The sequence below is a fragment of the Nerophis lumbriciformis genome, linkage group LG28, assembly GCF_033978685.3.
Source record: "Nerophis lumbriciformis linkage group LG28, RoL_Nlum_v2.1, whole genome shotgun sequence".
In the NCBI taxonomy this organism is placed as follows: domain Eukaryota; kingdom Metazoa; phylum Chordata; class Actinopteri; order Syngnathiformes; family Syngnathidae; genus Nerophis; species Nerophis lumbriciformis.
Genome location: NC_084575.2, coordinates 8,655,062 through 8,675,741, shown reverse-complemented (window position 1 = coordinate 8,675,741; position 20,680 = coordinate 8,655,062). Strand labels below are relative to the sequence as shown.

The 20,680-nt window shown below is 46.5% G+C and overlaps 1 protein-coding gene across 1 annotated transcript in view; it reads left to right on the top strand.

Annotated features, from left to right (window-relative positions):
• LOC133570707 (phosphatidylinositol-3-phosphatase SAC1-A-like) overlaps positions 1 to 20,680 on the top strand; it is a 63,003-nt gene that overhangs the window by 8,828 nt on the left and 33,495 nt on the right. The window contains exons 3-4 of the mRNA XM_072916577.1: positions 6,947 to 7,011; positions 7,938 to 8,087. Of these exons, the coding sequence (XP_072772678.1) occupies positions 6,947 to 7,011; positions 7,938 to 8,087 (215 nt within the window). The remainder of the gene's footprint in view (positions 1 to 6,946; positions 7,012 to 7,937; positions 8,088 to 20,680) is intronic.

Sequence of the window (20,680 nt, the reverse complement as noted above, 5' to 3'; positions counted from 1 at the left end):
CTTTTGAGTTTTTACAAGCTGCTTTTGATGTCATCCAGGCTCGCTTATTTGATCTTAAATTGGTTTTAAATACAGATAAAAGCAAGGTAATGGTTTTTCTCTCATTCAAGGGTGCTACTAGAAAATATTCCAAATATCGTAACATCAAATGGAAACCCTATAGAGCAGGTCTTAAATTACAAGTACTTGGGTTTTACTCTTGATCAGGAGCTTTCATTTAAAGGCCATATTAACAACTTAGTCTCTAAGCTTAGGGTAAAGCTTGGTTTCGTTTTTAGAAATAAAAACTGCTTCTCTCTTAAAGTCAGAAAGAAATTGGTGACAGCAACTATCTTGCCTGTAATTGATTATGGAGACGTGCTTTATTTTAGTGCTTCATCTAAATGCCTCCAGTCCTTGGACACTGTTTTTCATTCAGCACTAAGATTTGTTACTGGCTGTTGTAGTCTCACCCATCATTGTCAACTGTATATGAAGTCAGACTCATCTTCATTGAGTGCACACAGATACACACATTGGCTGACTATCATTTATAAGGCTCTTTTAGGTTTAATACCTCCATACTTGTGTACTCTGTTACAAAGAAAAAGCAGCTCTTACGCGTTACGTTCTAACAATTTGTATGTTTTAACTGTTCCTCATGTACGGACGGAATTTGGCAAAAGAGCTTTTGGCATTGCTGCTCCTATGGCATGGAATGCATTGCAGACGAAACTGAAACTTACAGAACTACTTCCATTTGGAGCCTTCCGTTCTGTCCTGAGGGACAGACAGCGAGAGACGTTTGCACAGTGCCTGTGTTTTTAAAAGGTGTAAATCTTTTTTGTTTTACAGTTCTCTTATGTATTTTAAAATGTATGTCTTAACGTATTATTTTTTTGAAACTGCTCTGTGACATGTGCTGTTGACGTCTTGGCCAGGTCACCCTTGTGAAAGAGATCTTGATCTCAATGGGTTTCTCATCTGGTTAAATAAAGGTTCTATAATTGGATGAATGAGTTGGTGTTGGAATTGTTTTAATCGGTTGAGAAATGTTGATGTAGTAGCAATTTGTAATTGAAAATATAATCTTGGAATTCCTGGAATTATTTGGAACTTGGAAAATTGGTAGTTGGAATTTCTAAGATGTTGAAATGTGTTGAAGGTTGAATGGTTTGAATCGGTTGAGAAATGTGGGAAGATATTCCATTCATTCGAATTTCATAGATTTCTAAATTATCAAACAACTATTTATGTTTTTAATTCTTCCGGGATTTGAACCCAAGTCACTGCGTTTAAAGGCAGATATGTTATCCATTAGGCCAAACCTCTCTAAAGGGATTAATTCAGCCGTTGAAAATGACATGTAACTAGCACTTGTGCAATTTTGATTAAAATGAATGCTCCAATACTGAAGGTGAACTGAAATGCGGCTAGAAAGTAGAATGGATGTTAAAATTGTTTGAATATTGACAAGCTTAAGCTTAACTAATGATTTTGTGGTGTAGACTACTATTTGTGTGGATGCTTGGGCATTCACACAATAATAAATAGATTACTTTTTTGGTGTAGAATACTCTGTGGAAACGCTTTTGCAGTTTCTCACTAATTCATATCTTCACTGTTTAAAGTATTCATGAAAAGGGATCCGAGCTCATAAAGAAGATTACACGGACTGGCCGCCTGTAGTGCATTACCTGCCTCTTTGTAAGACCCATTTCACGTGACTTGAAACTTGACACCTCATTGGCTGGATCAATTGCATCAATTTACCCAAAGTGGGTCTTGCGTTTTGAAGCAGCAAATTTTTCTGCCTTGAATTTGTCAGCACTGGTTTTTTTTTTAACCTTGAAATTTTAAACACTTAATTTGTATACACAACATTTTTTATAAAGGTAGGTAGGTAGGTCTTTATTGTCATTGCACAAGTACAACACAACTTTGTTTTCAGCACAAACCCGTTCGAGATTAAACAAGCAAACAGTGTACAGGGTTACAGAACAGGAACGCTGATGGGTCAACACAAGGCGCCCCGTAAAAGATGGGAAAAAGGTAAACGCTGGGGGAGGATGAATAAAAAAAATACAATCTAGACTGGGCTCCTAAAGGGGCTGGAGTGGGAAAAAAACTCCATAGCAAAGCACATATACAACATACAACTTGCAACAGAGGGGAGGGAGTGGGGTGCTACGGTAGCAGGCTGCAGCTCTTCAGGCACTGCCCAGCCGTCCGTCACTCCTAAGGTATTCGTGTCAAGAGCGTTGGATGGGGTGTGGGGTATTTGTGTGTGGCGTATATTTTTGTGGATGCATGTGTGCCGCATGTCTCTGTTAAGCCGCCAGTCAGTCTAAAGCAGGAGTGGGCAATTAATTTTTACCGGGGGCCGCGTAAGCAACCCAAGCACTGCTGGAGGGCCACACCGACAATATTTCAATTAAATTTTGCTCAATATTATTTTTGAAATACCGTAAGATAAATAATAATAATAATTAATAATAATAATAATAATAATAATAATAATAATAATAATAATAATAATAATAATAATTTCACTCCTCCTCGCTCCAATTTCGTTGTTCTTTGAACCTGTTCACTGTAATAATGACAATAAAACTCTATTTTATTCTATTCTATTCTATTCTCTCCTCTCTGAGCTGCCACCTTACTGTGGTAGAGGAGTTTGCGTGTCCCAATGATCCTAGGAGCTATGTTGTCCGGGGGCTTTATGCCCCCTGGTAGGGTCTCCCAAGACAAACTGGTCCAAGGTGAGGGATCAGACAAAGAGCAGCTCGAAGACCTCCATGAAGAATAAAAATAAAGGACCCAGATTTCCCTCGCCCGGACGCGGGTCACCGGGGCCCCCCTCTGGAGCCAGGCCCGGAGGCGGGGCACAATGGCGAGCGCCTGGTGGCCGGGCCTGTCCCCATGGGGCCCGGCTGGGCACAGCCCGAAGAGGCAACATAGGTCCCCCCTCCAATGGGCTCACCACCCATAGCAGGGGCCATAGAGGTCGGGTGCAGTGTGAGCTGGGCGGCAGCCGAAGGCAGGGCACTTGGCGGTCCGATCCTCGGCTACAGAAGCTAGCTCTTGGGACGTGGAACGTCACCTCGCTGGGGGGGAAAGAGCCTGAGCTAGTGCGCGAGCTCGAGAAGTTCCGGCTAGATATAATCGGACTCACTTCGACGCACAGCAAGGGCTCTGGAACCAGTTCACTCGAGAGGGGCTGGACTCTCTTCCACTCTGGCGTTGCCGGCAGTGAGAGGCGACGGGCTGGGGTGGCAATTCTTGTTTTTCCCCCGGCTCAGAGCCTGCACGTTGGAGTTCAACCCGGTAGACGAGAGGGTAGCTTCCCTCCGCCTTCGGGTGGGGGGGCAGGTCCTGACTGTGGTTTGCGCATACGCGCCAAACGGCAGCTCAGAGTACCCACCCTTTTTGGATTCGCTCGAGGGAGTACTTGAGAGTGCTCCCACGGGGGATTCCCTCGTTCTACTGGGGTACTTCAATGCTCATGTTGGCAGCGACAGTGAAACCTGGAGAGGCGTGGTTGGGAAGAATGGCCGCCCGGATCTGAACCCGAGTGGTGTTTTGCTATTGGACTTTTGTGCCCGTCACAGATTGTCCATAATGAACACCATGTTCAAACATAAGGGTGTCCATATGTGCACTTGGCACCAGGACACCCTAGGCCGCAGTTCCATAATCGACTTTGTAGTTGTGTCATCGGTTTTGCGGCCTCATGTTTTGGACACTCGGGTGAAGAGAGGGGTGGAGCTTTCTACCGATCACCACCTGGTGGTGAGTTGGCTGCGATGGTGGGGGAGGATGCCGGACAGACCTGGCAGGCCCAAACGCATTGCAAGGTTTTGCTGGGAACGTCTGGCAGAGTCTCCTGTCAGAGAGAGTTTTAATTCCCACCTTCGGAAGAACTTTGAACATGTCACGAGGGAGGTGCTGGACATTGAGTCCGAGTGGACCATGTTCCGCGCCTCTATTGTCGAGGCAGCTGATTGGAGCTGTGGCCGCAAGGTAGTTGGTGCCTGTCGTGGCGGTAATCCTAGAACCCGTTGGTGGACACCGGCGGTGAGGGATACCGTCAAGCTGAAGGAGTCCTATCGGGTTCTTTTGGCTCATATGACTCCTGAAGCAGCGGACAGGTACCGACAGGCCAAGCGGTGCGCAGCTTCAGCGGTTGCGGAGGCAAAAACTCGGACATGGGAGGAGTTCGGGGAAGCCATGGAAAACGACTTCCGGACGGCTTCGAAGCGATTCTGGACCACCACCCGCCGCCTCAGGAAGGGGAAGCAGTGCACTATCAACACCGTGTATGGTGAGGATGGTGTTCTGCTGACCTCGACTGCGGATGTTGTGGATCGGTGGAGAGAATACTTCAAAGACCTCCTCAATCCCACCAACACGTCTTCCTATGAGGAAGCAGTGCCTGGGGTATCTGTGGTGGGCTCTTCTATTTCTGGGGATGAGGTTGCTGAGGTAGTTAAAAAGCTCCTCGGTGGCAAGGCCCCGGGGGTGGATGAGAACCGCCCGGAGTTCCTTAAGGCTCTGGATGCTGTCGGGCTGTCTTGGTTGACAAGACTCTGCAGCATCGCGTGGACATCGGGGGTGGTACCTCTGGATTGGCAGACCGGGGTGGTGGTTCTTCTCTTTAAGAAGGGGAACCAGAGGGTGTGTTCTAACTATCGTGGGATCACACTCCTCAGCCTTCCCGGTAAGGTCTATTCAGGTGTACTAGAGAGGAGGCTACGCCGGATAGTCGAACCTCGGATTCAGGAGGAACAGTGTGGTTTTTGTCCTGGTCGTGGAACTGTGGACCAGCTCTATACTCTCGGCAGGGTCCTTGAGGGTGCATGGGAGTTTGCCCAACCAGTCTACATGTGCTTTGTGGACTTGGAGAAGGCATTCGACCGTGTCCCTCGGGAAGTCCTGTGGGTAGTGCTCAGAGAGTATGGGGTATCGGACTGTCTGATTTTGGCGCTCCGCTCCCTGTATGATCAGTGTCAGAGCTTGGTCCGCATTGCCGGCAGTAAGTCGGACACGTTTCCAGTGAGGGTTGGACTCCGCCAAGGCTGCCCTTTGTCACCGATTCTGTTCATAACTTTTATGGACAGAATTTCTAGGCGCAGTCAAGGCGTTGAGGGGATCCGGTTTGGTGGCTGCAGGATTAGGTCTCTGCTTTTTGCAGATGATGTCGTCCTGATGGCTTCATCTGGCCAGGATCTTCAGCTCTCGCTGGATCGGTTCGCAGCCGAGTGTGAAGCGACTGGGATGAGAATCAGCACCTCCAAGTCCGAGTCCATGGTTCTCGCCCGGAAAAGGGTGGAGTGCCATCTCCGGGTTGGGGAGGAGGCAGGTACATTGGTGCACTTTTATTTACTGCCTCCCTGCATTAGTATTTTAATCACACAGAGAACTTTTGACTCTTATCCCTATAATCAGCTGTTTCTCTCTGTGCCTTTCACTCGGACAGAGCTGGGCAAAAAAAGACCTTCGACAACTCAGACCTGCTCAGTGGCCTTGTGGTTAGAGTGTCCACCCTGAGACTGGAAGGTCGTGAGTTCAAACCCCGGCCGAGTCATACCAAAGACTATAAAAATGGGACCCATTGCCTCCCTGCTTGGCACTCAGCATCAAGGGTTGGATTTGGGGGTTAAATCACTAAATGATTCCAGAGCGCAGCTGCTGCTGCTGCTGCTGCTGCTGCTACTCACTGCTCCCCTCACCTCCCAGGGGGTGAACATGGGGATGGGTCAACTGCAGAGGATAATTTCACCACACGTAGTGTGTGTGTGTGACTATTGTTGGGACTTTAACTTTAACTTTAACTTCTTTTGCTCAGAACATGCTGCGCAAAAACTGGAGATTGACTTTGTTTTTATCCTTTTATCCAGCGTGGCGAAGTTGGGAGAGTGGCCGTGCCAGCAATCTGAGGGTTACTGGTTCAATCCCCACCTTCTACCATCCTAGTCACGTCCGTTGTGTTCTTGAGCAAGACACTTCACCCTTGCTCCTGATGAGACTGGTTAGCGCCGTGCATGGCAGCTCCCGCCATCAGTGTGTGAATGTGTGAATGTGTGTGTGCGAATGGGTGAATGTGGAAAATAGTGTCAAAGCGCTTTGAGTTTCTTAAAAAGGTAGAAAAGTACGACCCATTTACCTTAAATGCTTTTATGTTCAGACAGAGCTCAATAATGTGCACTTGTTATAATTAATCCGTGCTTACTCATGTGGCTATATTGTTGTTTGTTGTACCTTTGAGTGAAATGTTACTGCCTCTAGACAGGACTCCCTTGAAAAAAGTTGTTTTTAATCTCAACAGGATTTTTTTTGTAAAGGTTCATTAAAAAATAACAGTTGATTGCCAATGTTTACCTGTGCTCCTGCAAAGACATTAGCTGTGTCCCAATTTGGAGTCTGCAGTCTTCACAGTGTGCGATTTTGGTGTGCTGATGTCATTGTGTTGTGCGAAGGCTGTCACAATTAAACAACTTCAAAGAACCCTTGAATTCGGCCATTAAATGCATTGATACAGTACAGTGAATCCAGAAAGTATCTTTTTCACATTTTGTTACATTATAGCCTTATTCTAAAATGGAATAGATGTTTTCCCCCTTAAAATTTTATATACAATAAATACCCCATAATGACAACATTTAAAGTTAAAAAAAAAAACAGTTTTGCAAATGTATAAAAAATAAAGAACTAAAAAATAATCATATGCACATAAGTATTAAAAGCCTTCACTCGATTCTTTGTTGGTGCGCCTTTGGCAAAAATTACAGCCTCAAGTCTTTGAATACGGCACACCGTTCTTTGGGCAGTTTCGCCAATTCACCCTTGCCAATTCTTTAGCCGCAGCACCTCTCAAGCTCCATCGGGTTGGATGGAAAGCGTTGGTTTTCATCCAGGATGTCTCTGTACATTGCTGCAATTACCTTCCCTCTATCCTGACTAGTCTCCCAGTTCCTGCTGCTGAAGAACATCCCCAACAGCATGATGCTGCCACCACCTTGCTTCACTGTAGGGATATTGGTCTGGTGATGAGTTGGTTTCCTCCAAACATGTCTGTCATTCACACCAAAGAGTTTAAGTTTTGCCTCATCAAACCAGATAATTTTGTTTCTCATGGTCAGAGAGTCTTTGAAGTGCATTTTGGTAAACCTTTTTACTAGGAAATGGCTTTTGTCTGACCACTGTACTGTACCATACAGGCCTGATTGGTGGTTTGCTGCAGAGATGGTTGTCCTTTCTCCACAGAGAAATGCTGCAGCTCTTACAGAGTGACCATTGGGTTCTTGGTCACCTCCCTGACTAGACTAAGATGAATGCAGCAATGTACAGAGACATCCTGGATGAAAAACAGTGCTTCCCATCAAACCCAATTGAGCTAAAAAGGTGCTGCAAAGAGGAATGTGCGATACTGCCCAAAGATAGGTGTGCCAACCTTGTGGCATCGTATTCAAAATGACTTAAGGCTGTAATTGCTGCCATAGGTGCATCAACAAAGTATCGATCATAGGCTGTGAATACTTATATATGTTTTACAATGTCATTATTTTTTCTGTTGTCTGTAGAACTTTAGGAACAAAAATGAATTTATTCTATTTTAACATAACGTGAAAAAGTGAAGCACTGTGAATACTTTCCGGATGCACTGCACTGCAATGGGTTCCGCATATTGATTGTAGGCATTCTTCTGGTTAAAAAATTTCAACATACAGCACTCTAGCATTTTTTTAATATGTGTTGTTCAATGAAAGCAAATCACAGTCATTACACTGTAGAAACACAAGTCTAATCCAAACTGGTATTGAGGTGAACTGCACCACCTTGTGCAACTATGGCTTTTAAGAGGTCAGCGTTTACATGTCAGAACAACTGTTGAAATTGGCACTGTTTTAAATACACAAACCCTGTGAAAACATGTGTTTTTTGGGCTTTTCTAGTTGCAGGAGAATAAGACATTCCTGTCCATGCTAAACAATGTGCTGACAACAGACGGTTTCTACTTTAGCACTGACTACGACCTGACACACACCCTTCAGCGGCTGGCCAACACCAGCCCTGACTTCCAGGAGATGAGCCTCCTGGAGAGGGTGAGTGATCCAACCAACAACCTTACACGCTGCTTTCATTCACTACGATTTTATGTATTAAAGAAAACTGAACAATGGACATCGTTCCCTCTAAGGCACGTGCTTGCAAAATTGCTCACTGCTGTTCTCCTGCACAGCAAATCTATGGTTTAAAACAATTCCAACCTACACTATAAACAAGAGGAACTCAACAATTAATTATGTACATTTTGCTCTATAAATGACAGGTGACAACAAACGGTCACAACAGAATGCTGAAAACTGTTAGTCAACTATTGTAACTTCTGCTGCAACGTTTTTAAGAGGAGGAGTAGATGGCCCATCAACAATCACTGTGCTGATCAAAACTGATTAGGGTCGGCTGTAAACACATCAAAACATCAGCAACAAAACTATCCTGCAAAACCGGTCACTTTCTGCCGCAACAACGCCAAAACAATCTGTCGTATTAACGACAGCCACTCTCTCTCACTTGCGTCAACACGCACACACTCGGCTCAGTCACTGATACGTTGTTGGCCACACAAACAGTCGGACAACTCCAAAACCCCACACAAACTGTAATTGCCAGGTCGTTACAATATGATACGGTTTACACACAATGTCTTTAACAGTGTGTTTTGTGTGCGTGCTGCTGTTTTCAGAGTCAGAATCATCCATCCATCCATTTTCTACCGCTTGTCCCTTTTTTTGGGGTCGCGGTGGGTGCTGGAGCTTGTCTCAGCTGCATTCGGGCGGAAGGCGGGGTACACCCTGGACAAGTCGCCACCTCATCGCAGGGCCAACACAGATAGACAGACAACGTTCACACTCACATTCACATACAGGGCCAAATTAGTGTTGTCAATCAACCTCTCCCCAGGTGCATGTCTTTGGAGGTGGGAGGAAGCCCACGCAGTTACGGGGAGAACATGCAAACTCCACACAGAAAGATCCCGAGCGCAGGATCGAACCCAGGACTAATAATAATAATTAATATTTTCAGCACAATCCCATTCAAGAGCAGACAAACATTAGAGAGACAGAACAGGATTGCTGACGGGTCTGCCAACTTCCAGCGCCCCTTACAAAAAAGGTGAGAAACAGGTAAACGCTGGGGCGGGGGGTGAGAAAGAAAAAAAAAATCCTGTGCCCTGGAGAGGGGGTCCAGACTGAGGCCAAGGGGAAAAAAACTCATAGCCATAGCACACATAATCATGTGTGTAAGAGGGAAACATCAAAGAAAACAAATTACATTAAAGACATTAAAAGAGCAGAGCTGATGCAACCAGCCACTTCTACACACAGCCACAAAAGTAAAACAAACAAAAAAAACAACCTGAAACATATACTGTGGTGACTTCTGCGGTGGGGGTAGCATGGCCAGAGACAGGAGCTGACCCAACAAAGCAACCAAGAGAGCCAACTCCACCCTCGGCTGCCCGCCAACTCTCGGCCAGTGTCCAGTCCGCATGGATGAGCGAAGATACATCCAAGGAGACAGAGGTCAGCCAAGATACTGTGAAGTCTGTCCGTCCCGGCGCTCAGCACCAACTCCGCAACCCTGTCTCTTCATCCGCATCTCCTCCATTCTCTCCAAACGTACTCTTGTGTGGCAGAGACCCAGCAGCTGGTCTCCATGGCCAAAAGGCTACTGGGAGACAGATCCAGAAGTTAACAAAAAAGCACAGCAAAAGTCACGAAAGTGCCACCCCTTGTCACACCAAAGGGTCCCGAACCAAAAGGCCAAAAAAAATGCCACATGAAAAAAATGCCACATGAAAACAAGAGGGAAACATCAGCAACACAAAAGGATGACACAAGAGCACAGAGCTCCTGCCAACAGCAGCCACTACAGCTGCGCCATCTTGGGAAAAAATGCATGTTAGCTTATAGCTAATGATTCAGCATAGTTAAGAGAGGTAAATGCTGCTAGATAGTACTTTATTGATTCTTTCAGGAGAGTTCCCTCAGGAAAATTAAAACTAACCCTTATTTTGGAGAAAAGAACAGGTACTGTACACCCACACTGCTTATTCTAGTCATTTATTAATTTTGCAAATTTTCTAAAAATAAAAAAATTATATTGTGGAGTCTCGCTCAAGTACTGCCTGACAGGTAGGCACCTCACAGGGGAGGAGCCAAAGCATGGAGGCAGAGTGGAACACGGAGGACAACGCCCCAGCCAACGCTGCATCTTCGAGGGGCGGTACATACCGCTGTACCTACTCAATCAGCCTGATGTGCCACCAGCTGTATGGCCGGGTGGGGCCCAGCTACAACCTTTTCTACACTCCTTCCCCAATAATGACATCATAGTGAAATGTCACAACTGGACCTTCCAGCCCACACAGCCACCGCGATCTCAGGTAGCCGCGCTACTCCGGCTAACACACAGCTTGCTAACGAGCGAAGGGAACCCCCCCTCCGTAGACCAACTGGTGATAGACCGCTGTATCCGAGCCTTGCCGCCAGATGCCTGGAAATATGCCTCACAAGTAAGCCCTTCAACTGTGGACGAGTTGGTGGCCTTATTAGAGAACCACCAAATGAGCATGGAAATGCTGAGAGCCATGCGTATGGAAACGCCCACAGCACCAGTGAAGAGAGGCTATGCCACGACCACCGCAAAAGCGCCACTGCCAGCTCCGTGTCTACCCTGACCTCGGGGCCCTACCCCTAAGAGTCGCAGCCAGGCCCCCCCCCACCGCAGAAATGTTACCTGTGTGGACACCTAGAACACATATCTTGGGCGTGCCCGGAACGCGACCGTGATGTCTCCATGGCCACAGCCCCCGGCTCAGATGCAGCCAAACTATGCCTCCACACGGGGAGTGGATGAGAACAGCATGCCAGTCTTCCAGTAAAGATAGGGGGGACCGATGCACAGGCATTGCGTGACAATGGGAGCACTGTGACCCTGGTACACGTTGACCTGGCAGGACCCCTCAGCGAGGACACCATCCCAGTGATGTGTGTACATGGAGATATCCGCCAGTATAAGGTGAGCCATATACGCATTCAGACACCCAGAGGTGATGCACTGCTACCAGCTGGAATGGTACCAAACCTGCCAACAACAACGCCTTTTCCTTTTCTGCCACCACAGCAACCTCTATGTTGCTGATATCTGGTTTCCTCAGAAGCTCATCCATCATTGGACAGCTCAGATGGCAGAACCAAAAAAACACTGAATAACATCCTCCTATCTCGATGCTGGAAGTTGTCTGTTTCAAACAGCCGTGTGTATCGAGGAGAAGAGCTTGGCAACACAGATCATCGGCTGTTGGTGGCCCAGCTCAAGCTAAAGCTGTGAGCCAAGCAACACTTCAAGACTCAGCCTCGCCTGGACTCTTCGCTTCTCGGTGATCCCAACAATGCAGCAGACGCTAGATGCGCCATCTGTCGCACCTTCGATAACCTGGCTAATGACAAAGTGAACGACTGCCAGACCTTTAAGCACCTTACCATCCAGTCAGCTCACAATGGCCTCGGATGCTCTCGACACTCCCCGAAAAAGCTTAAATATCGGAGAGTACACTTGGCATCATAGAGCAGTGGTGCGAGGTCTGGCTCCAAGGCGAGCTAACAGAGTATCGGCAATTGAACCGCCAGCACAATGTGGCTATAGCCGAAGATAGGGAGAATTTCTGACAAGCAGAAGCTAAACTCCTAGAGTCCGGGCCTCTAAAAACAACATAAGCCGTGTCTTCAGTCTACTGCACCAAGCCTGTGATGGCCCGTGCTTCAAGACAGCCCTGGTAAAAGATTCTGATGGCTGATTTTGGGGTCCATAGTGACGTACAACAAGGACCTAAAGCAGAAATCCTCTGCAGAAGAGCCCTAGCTGCATCAGCTCTGCAGTCTCTCTGGAAGCAACTCCAGTTCGCGCAGGACGACGCTCCAAATGTACAACTCTGCAGTACTCTCCATCCTGCTGTATGCCTCAGAGACTTGACCCTTGAACAGGACACTGGCGGAAATAATCAATGGCTTTGATAGCAGGGCTCTCAGAACCATCGGGAACATCAGGTGGCCCCAGCAGGTTTCCAACTAAGTGCTTGGAACCCGCACGCGGCAGCCTAGAGCATCCTGCCTGTCTGTGCAACGTCGCATCCTCCGACATGCTCTTGACCATCCGACAAGAGCCATTGTCCAGTTTGACCCGAGGGCCGCAGGCTAGAGAAGACCAAGAGGCAAACCCCGCACCTGATGGCTCGACGTCATTGAAGGCAACCTCCAACTATACAGAGTTGCTGTGGAAGATGTAACACAGCTGGCACAAGACCGTCAGCTCTGGAAAAAAAAAGGTTAATCTGGTCGGCTCAACACACAGGGAGGGACGCACTTTTCCCCTTTGCAGGAGCCCTAAAGAAGAAAGAAGACTGTGTGGTTTGTTAGTATAGAACAGATGCGATAGTTGTTTTCTGTGGGGAGGGGATCCTGTGCGTACCCTTTTTAAAGGGATGCTTCTGCAAGGGCTTTTGGGTGGGGGTTGCGGTGGGGCCCACAGGTTTGTTTTTCTTTCTTTGCATCAGCAAAGCGTACTTTTTTTTACCACAGACTTGCATTTTTGTACAGTGTTTATTTGCATTTTTTTGCTAAGACTAAATAAAATAACAGTAATATTTGTAACAGGAAACAAACGTATCATTTTCAGTGTTTCCCCCAATTAGTTAAGGTGGCGTCTCTCCAGGGGGAAGGGTGCGTCGCCTGAGACAGGCGGACGGATGGGGAAGGGGCTGGGTGGGTGTAAGGAACAGTGTAATTTGGCCTGTCGCCACCAGCACATCTCCATCTCATCGCTGCTTCGTCGCGTGAAAAATAGGAGAGAGGACAAACTATTCATCCCTGAACACCATGGAGTTCATGTAGGCTTAATGATGCAGTTACATTATTATATCAACTATCACAGACAGAAACTCTTCATTTAACATAATGTCCTTTTTTGCTGCTTCAACACAGAAAAAGGTCAAGTGAAATAACTTAGTTGTTAACTGTAGATCAATAATGCTTGTCTTTCTCTCAGACAGACAGGGCTTTGCTGTCTGTAACATACACACGCACGCATGCATGCACTCACCGCAAAATGAGCTAACGTTACGCTAAAAGCTAATTAGCCTTCACCTCAAGGACTGCGAGCGAGCTGAGCTGCCGCTTATATTTCTAGAACGTCAACGGGCTCATGGTGATGTTACTAGTAGTTGACTGGGAGGTGTTTATTATAATTTGGGGAGAGTCCGCTGCATTATGCTCACCTGCTAAACACCTTTCTGCTAACCCGCACCGTTTCTCCTCTCTGCCTGCCTCTGCTGTGAGCACTGACTCCATGTGCTCTGAATACGCACTGCTGATTGGCTGTTACATGCGCTCTGAATACGCACAGCTGATTGGCTGTTACCGCTCTGCGTGTAACCAATCAGATGGTTGTGTGGGTGGCACAGTGCTGGGTGCTGCAGAGACGTACTGACAGAGGCAGAGGCAGTACGAAGTGTAGCAGCTTGTTAAGACTTTAGTTTAGCACCAAATGATAATACAAATACATTTAATAAAGTCAAATACAAATAAGGCAACAAGAGAAGTATCCTACACTTCTCTTTTGTAAAGTAAATCTGAACAGCCGATATGGGCATTTACAACTATATAATTTGCCTTAGAAGCTGGACAGGACAAAAAAAAATAGAAAATTATTATTATTATTATTTTTTTTTTAAGACTTTAGTTAAGGTGATGGCTCTTTGTTGTTAAGGCTTCTGCCTTAACAACAAAGTGCTGCGGGAAACCCTGCTTTTTCTCATTAGCGTCACGATCACAGTACAGTACTTGGCGATGCACAAATAAATCCAACATTGTCTTTCACAGATTAATGCTTAATTGGTAGACTCCTCCAGATGTAAAGACAGTCCATCCTTTTTTAAATATATTTTAATGTTTTCTTATATATTTGGCTCTAAATCTTTCCAACTATGCCCAGATTTGACCTGATGCAAGTAAATAAACAGTAGCCTAATGGGACTCTTGACTATCACCTGAAGACCGGAAGTGCCTCTCAGTCACGTGATTGCAACCCAGCTATATAAGCTGCATCCACTAAATTTAGGGAAGAAAACTTTTTTTCCATATATTAAGTGCAGCGGACTATAAAACTGCAGATATACACGTTCTGAAATGAATTATTTTCACAGAAAGATTTTATAACTTTTTATTTACATACCTTAATTGTTTCAAAACAGTGTCTAGAACAGGGCAGTAAAACGGCTGATCAAACAAAACAGACATCATCGTCATGCACCCACTAGCTCTGGAAGCTAACTCTCCAATCAGATAGATAGACTCAATAACTCCTTGGTGACGTCTTGGTGAATTTCCTGAGAAATTTGTGAAACTGAAACAATACTAATAGAGTGCCATTGTAAGGTAATAATTCCAACACAGACACTCATAAACCTGTTAGCATATTAGCTAATGCTAACGATGCTAGCTTCATTACATGACGCGATAGCACATACAAATATGCATGGGAGCACTTCTATAGACATCACACATGGAAAGGTTTAGTAAGTAGGAATTATTTTAGTTGTACTGTAAAACTTACAAATGTTGCTTGGAGTGATAAATGAAGAAACCATACGAGTACAAACGCGGTGGACTATTAGACAACAGAACGGCACTTAAACTTCCAGTTTCAAGCTTTAAACAGCAGGAAACATTTGTAGGCATTCACTGAGCTGCACCTACCAAAGCGACCGTGTCCAAACGATGGTGCCAGAGCACTAACAATAACACACCATTTCAGTGTCTTTGCAATGAAAACTATTTGCTTTATGGTTGTCAGCAAAGAAAAATCCATAAATTAATCACACCATTTTGTTAGCCACAGTGTATAAAGTGTAGAAAAAAGGCAGCAGCTTTTAGTCCGGAATTGACTGTATGTTAGGAAATTATCTATTGGAAATGACTTCTGTAATTTGATTATTATAATTATTTTAATAACTTTTAATAAGACATTTAAGTATGAACATCTGATGTCACTCACTGTGGAATACTCAGGGAGTTTGTGCATATGTCACTAGAGGATACTTTGCTACTGTACTTAATTTACTGATACCACTTTAAAAAAAAGAGTATATATTATAGGTGAGAACAGTGAAGAAAAGGCGATCGAATTTTTTAAAAACTTTTTACAGAATGCTCCTGCTGAACTTTTACCTGCATTATGCAACATCATCGTTGATCATTTTAGAATAGAATAGATCCATCCATCCATCTTCTTCCGCTTATCCGAGGTCGGGTCGCGGGGGCAGCAGCCTAAGCAGGGAAGCCCAGACTTCCCTCTCCCCAGCCACTCCGTCCAGCTCTTCCTGTGGGACCCCGAGGCGTTCCCAGGCCAGCCGGGAGACATAGTCTTCCCAACGTGTCCTGGGTCTTCCCCGCGGCCTCCTACCGGTCGAACGTGCCCTAAACACCTCCCTAGGGAGGCATTCGGGTGGCATCCTGACCAGATGCCCGAACCACCTCATCTGGCTCCTCTCGATGTGGAGGAGCAGCGGCTTTACTTTGAGCTCCCCCCGGATGGCAGAGCTTCTCACCCTATCTCTAAGGGAGAGCCCCACCACCCGGCGGGGGAAACTCATTTCGGCCGCTTGTACCCGTGATCTTGTCCTTTCGGTCATAACCCAAAGCTCATGACCATAGGCGAGGATGGGAACGTAGATCGACCGGTAAATTGAGAGCTTTGCCTTCCGGCTCAGCTCCTTCTTCACCACAACGGATCGATACAGCGTCCGCATTACTGAAGACGCCGCACCGATCCGCCTGTCGATCTCACGATCCACTCTTCCTTCACTCGTGAACAAGACTCCGAGGTACTTGAACTCCTCCACTTGGGGCAAGATCTCCTCCCCAACCCGGAGATGGCACTCCACCCTTTTCCGGGCGAAAACCATGGACTCGGACTTGGAGGTGCTGATTCTCATCCCAATCGCTTCACACTCAGCTGCGAACCGATCCAGCGAGAGCTGAAGATCCTGGCCAGATGAAGCCATCAGGACCACATCATCTGCAAAAAGCAGAGACCTAACCCTGCAGCCACCAAACCAGATCCCCTCAACGCCTTGACTGCGCCTAGAAATTCTGTCCATAAAAGTTATGAACAGAATCGGTGACAAAGGGCAGCCTTGGCGGAGTCCAACCCTCACTGGAAACGTGTCCGACTTACTGCCGGCAATGCGGACCAAGCTCTGGCACTGATCATACAGGGAGCGGACTGCCACAATCAGACAGTCCGATACCCCATACTCTCTGAGCACTCCCCACAGGACTTCCCAAGGGACACGGTCGAAGGCCTTCTCCAAGTCCACAAAACACATGTAGACGGTTGGGCAAACTCCCATGCACCCTCAAGGACCCTGCCGAGAGTATAGAGTTGGGCCACAGTTCCACGACCAAGACGAAAACCACACTGTTCCTCCTGAATCCGAGGTTCGACTATTCGGCGTAGCCTCCTCTCCAGTACACCTGAATAGACCTTACTGGGAAGGCTGAGGAGTGTGAGCCCACGATAGTTAGAACACATCCTCCGGTTCCCCTTCGTAAAGAGAGGAACCACCACCCCGGTCTGCCAATCCAGAGATACCGCCCCCGATGTCCACACGATACTGCAGAGTCTTGTCAACCAAGACCACAGCATCCAGAGCCTTAAGGAACTCCAGGCGGATCTCATCTACCCCCGGGGCCTTGCCACCGAGGAGCTTTTTAACTACCTCAGCAACCTCAGCCCCAGAAATAGGAGAGCCCACCACAGACTCCCCAGGCACTGCTTCCTCATAGGAAGACGTGTTGGTGGGATTGAGGAGGTCTTCGAAGTATTCCCTCCACCGATCCACAACATCCGCAGTCGAGGTCAGCAGAACACCATCCCCGCCATACACGGTGTTGATAGTGCACTGCTTCCCCTTCCTGAGGCGGCGGATGGTGGTCCAGAATCGCTTCGAAACCGCCCGGAAGTCGTTTTCCATGGCTTCCCCGAACTCCTCCCATGTCCGAGTTTTTGCCTCTGCGACCGCTGAAGCCGCACACCGCTTGGCCTGTCGGTACCTGTCCGCTGCCTCAGGAGTCCTATGAGCCAAAAGAACCCGATAGGACTCCTTCTTCAGCTTGACGGCATCCCTCACCACCGGTGTCCACCAACGGTTTCTAGGGTTACCGCCACGACAAGCACCAACTACCTTGCGGCCACAGCTCCCATCAGCCGCCTCGACAATAAAGGCGCAGATCATGGTCCATTCGGACTCAATGTCCAGCACCTCCCTCGTGACATGTTCAAAGTTCTTCCGGAGGTGGGAATTGAAACTCTCTCTGACAGGAGACTCTGCCAGACGTTCCCAGCAAACCCTCACAATGCGTTTGGGCCTGCCAGGTCCGTCAGGCATCCTCCCCCACCATCGCAGCCAACTCACCACCAGGTGGTGATCGGTAGAAAGCTCCGCCCCTCTCTTCACCCGAGTGTCCAAAACATGAGGCCGCAAATCTGATGACACAACTACAAAGTCGATCATGGAACTGCGGCCTAGGGTGTCCTGGTGCCAAGTGCACATATGGACACCCTTATGTTTGAACATGGTGTTCGTTATGGACAATCTGTGACGGGCACAAAAGTCCAATAACAAAACACCGCTCGGGTTCAGATCCGGGCAGCCATTCTTCCCAATCACGCCTCTCCAGGTTTCACTGTCGCTGCCAACATGAGCATTGAAGTCCCCCAGTAGAACGAGGGATTTCACCATCTACGGTCCGTAATATCATCAAAGGGTTCATAGAATCTGGAGAAATCACTACATGTAAGCAGCTAAGCCCGTGACCTTCGATCCCTCAGGCTGTACTGCATCAACAAGCGAAATCAGTGTGTAAAGGATATCACCACATGGGCTCAGGAACACTTCAGAAACCCACTGTCAGTAACTACAGTTGGTCGCTACATCTGTAAGTGCAAGTTAAAACTCTCCTATGCAAGGCGAAAATCGTTTATCAACAACACCCAGAAACGCCGTCGGCTTCGCTGGGCCTGAGCTCATCTAAGATGGACTGATGCAAAGTGGAAAAGTGTTCTGTGGTCTGACGAATCCACATTTCAAATTGTTTTTGGAAACTGTGGACGTCGTGTCTTCCAGACCAAAGAGTAAAAGAACCATCCGGATTGTTATAGGCGCAAAGTTGAAAAGCCAGCATCTGTGATGGTATGGGGGTGTATTAGTGCCCAAGACATGGGTAACTTACACATCTGTGAAGGCGCCATTAATGCTGAAAGGTACATACAGGTTTTGGAGCAACATATGTTGCCATCCAAGCAACGTTACCATGGACGCCCCTGCTTATTTCAGCAAGACAATGCCAAGCCACGTGTTACATCAACGTGGCTTCATAGTAAAAGAGTGCGGGTAGTAGACTGGCCTGCCTGTTGTCCAGACCTGTTTCCCATTGAAAATGTGTGGCGCATTATGAAGCCTAAAATACCACAACGGAGACCCCCGGACTGTTGAACAACTTAAGCTGTACATCAAGTAAGAATGGGAAATAATTCCACCTGAGAAGCTTAAAAATTTGTCTCCTCAGTTCCCAAACGTTTACTGAGTGTTGTTAAAAGGAACGCCCATGTAACACAGTGGTGAACATGCCCTTTCCCAACTACTTTGGCACGTGTTGCAGCCGTGAAATTCTGAGTTAATTATTATTTGCAAAAAAAAAATTAAGTTTATGAGTTTGAACATCAAATATCTTGTCTTTGTAGTGCATTCAATTGAATATGGGTTGAAAAGGATTTGCAAATCATTGTATTCCGTTTATATTTACTTCTAACACAATTTCCCAACTCATATGGAAACGGGGTTTGTATATACATATACACATATAACATTATTGCACATTATAGTCCGAAAAAATAAAAAGACATGACACATGAGGACATGATGGACACATTGTGCTCACTCAGTGCCTGTTTAATGCTACTATGGCTCTTGGGTGAAAACTGTTTTTTAGTCTATTTGTGCCCGCTTTTAGCACCCTATAGCGTCTGCCCGAGGGTAGCAGTTCTAGATGGCAGTGCCCAGGGTGGGATAGGTCTTTCAGAATGCTCTGTGCTATCCTGAGACAGCGGGAGTTGTACAGGTCAGCCAGGGAGGGGAGGGGGCATCCGATAATCTTCTGGGCGGTCTTTACGACCCTCTGGAGCGCCACATTTTATGATCTAAGATGGCGGCGCGCATGGACGCGACGTCCAAGGCTCTCCTCTTAGGTGCATTGCTTATATGGTTTTTATATAGTTTATTACTAGCCCAGACAGCAACCTGCTGGGCGAAGGTTATGTACAGCCGAAACGATTTGTTGGAGATTGGATTGCGGTCTGAGCAGGCTATTTCGGTGGATTTTACGAGCCGACACAACATCCCGGAGGAGCTAGCACGTAGCCCTGGAGCACCGTGGCTACCGCTCTCGGCAAGGCGGAGGCGGAGGCGAAGACACTGTGGCCGAAGAGGCGGCTTGTTAGCCAGACTAAAGATGAACCATCTTTAGCACTATCAGCATTTGAACAGTAAACTAAAATCAACCCTCAACTCAGTAGCTCCACTTTTTGATTGACAAAAGCAATCAAAACCAAACCTACACATTTGTAGACAAACACATTTACGTCGGTTGAAAAAAAATTGCAGGAGTGCAGAGAAAAGATGGATGAAATCGAAATTAACAATACGTTATCAGATTTTACGTCAACAACATGACTTTCAATTACACAATCAAACAGGCGAGAATTCAAGATTACTCACAACTCATCACAGAACATAAAAGCAACCCTGGTACTTTTTCTCCAATTTTTCTAATTTAACAGGTACACATTTTAATAAAGCTTTTAAAACACCATCAGACGGACTTTGTGAGGACTTTGAAGACCACTTCAGAGCCAAAAGTCTCCAAACACAACACGTTTTATCTGCTGGCACACGTGATCTGTTGTCCTTGCCTGAGGAAATACTGGAGAGTTTTGTCCTGATTTATGCAAGGACACTTAGTTGAGTTTTCTCCCAAGTAAACCCAACAACCTGCCTTTTGGATCAAAATCCCACATCACTTTTTAAATAATTTTATGGATTCTTCGAGGTACATCTTTTAACTATTATGAATTGCTCTCTTCAGACATGGGTCTTCCCTACCGCTTTTAAAGCGGCGGTGGTGAAGCCCGTTTGGACCCTAACTACCAACCTGCATCTAACTTACAGTTCTTAGGTAAAGTTTTAGAAAAAACTTGTTTTTAACCAGTCAGTTACTTTTTAAATTAGACTAACATTTTAGAAACACATCAGTCTGGTTTTAGGACAGCACTTTTAAAGATTTATAAATAAATGATAAATGGGTTTTACTTGTATAGCGCTTTTCTACCTTCAAGGTACTCAAAGCGCTTTGACACTACTTCCACATTTACCCATTCACACACACATTCACACACTGATGGAGGGAGCTGCCATGCAAGGCGCTAACCAGCACCCATCAGGAGCAAGGGTGAAGTGTCTTGCTCAGGACACAACGGACATGACGAGGTTGGTACTAGGTGGGGATTGAACCAG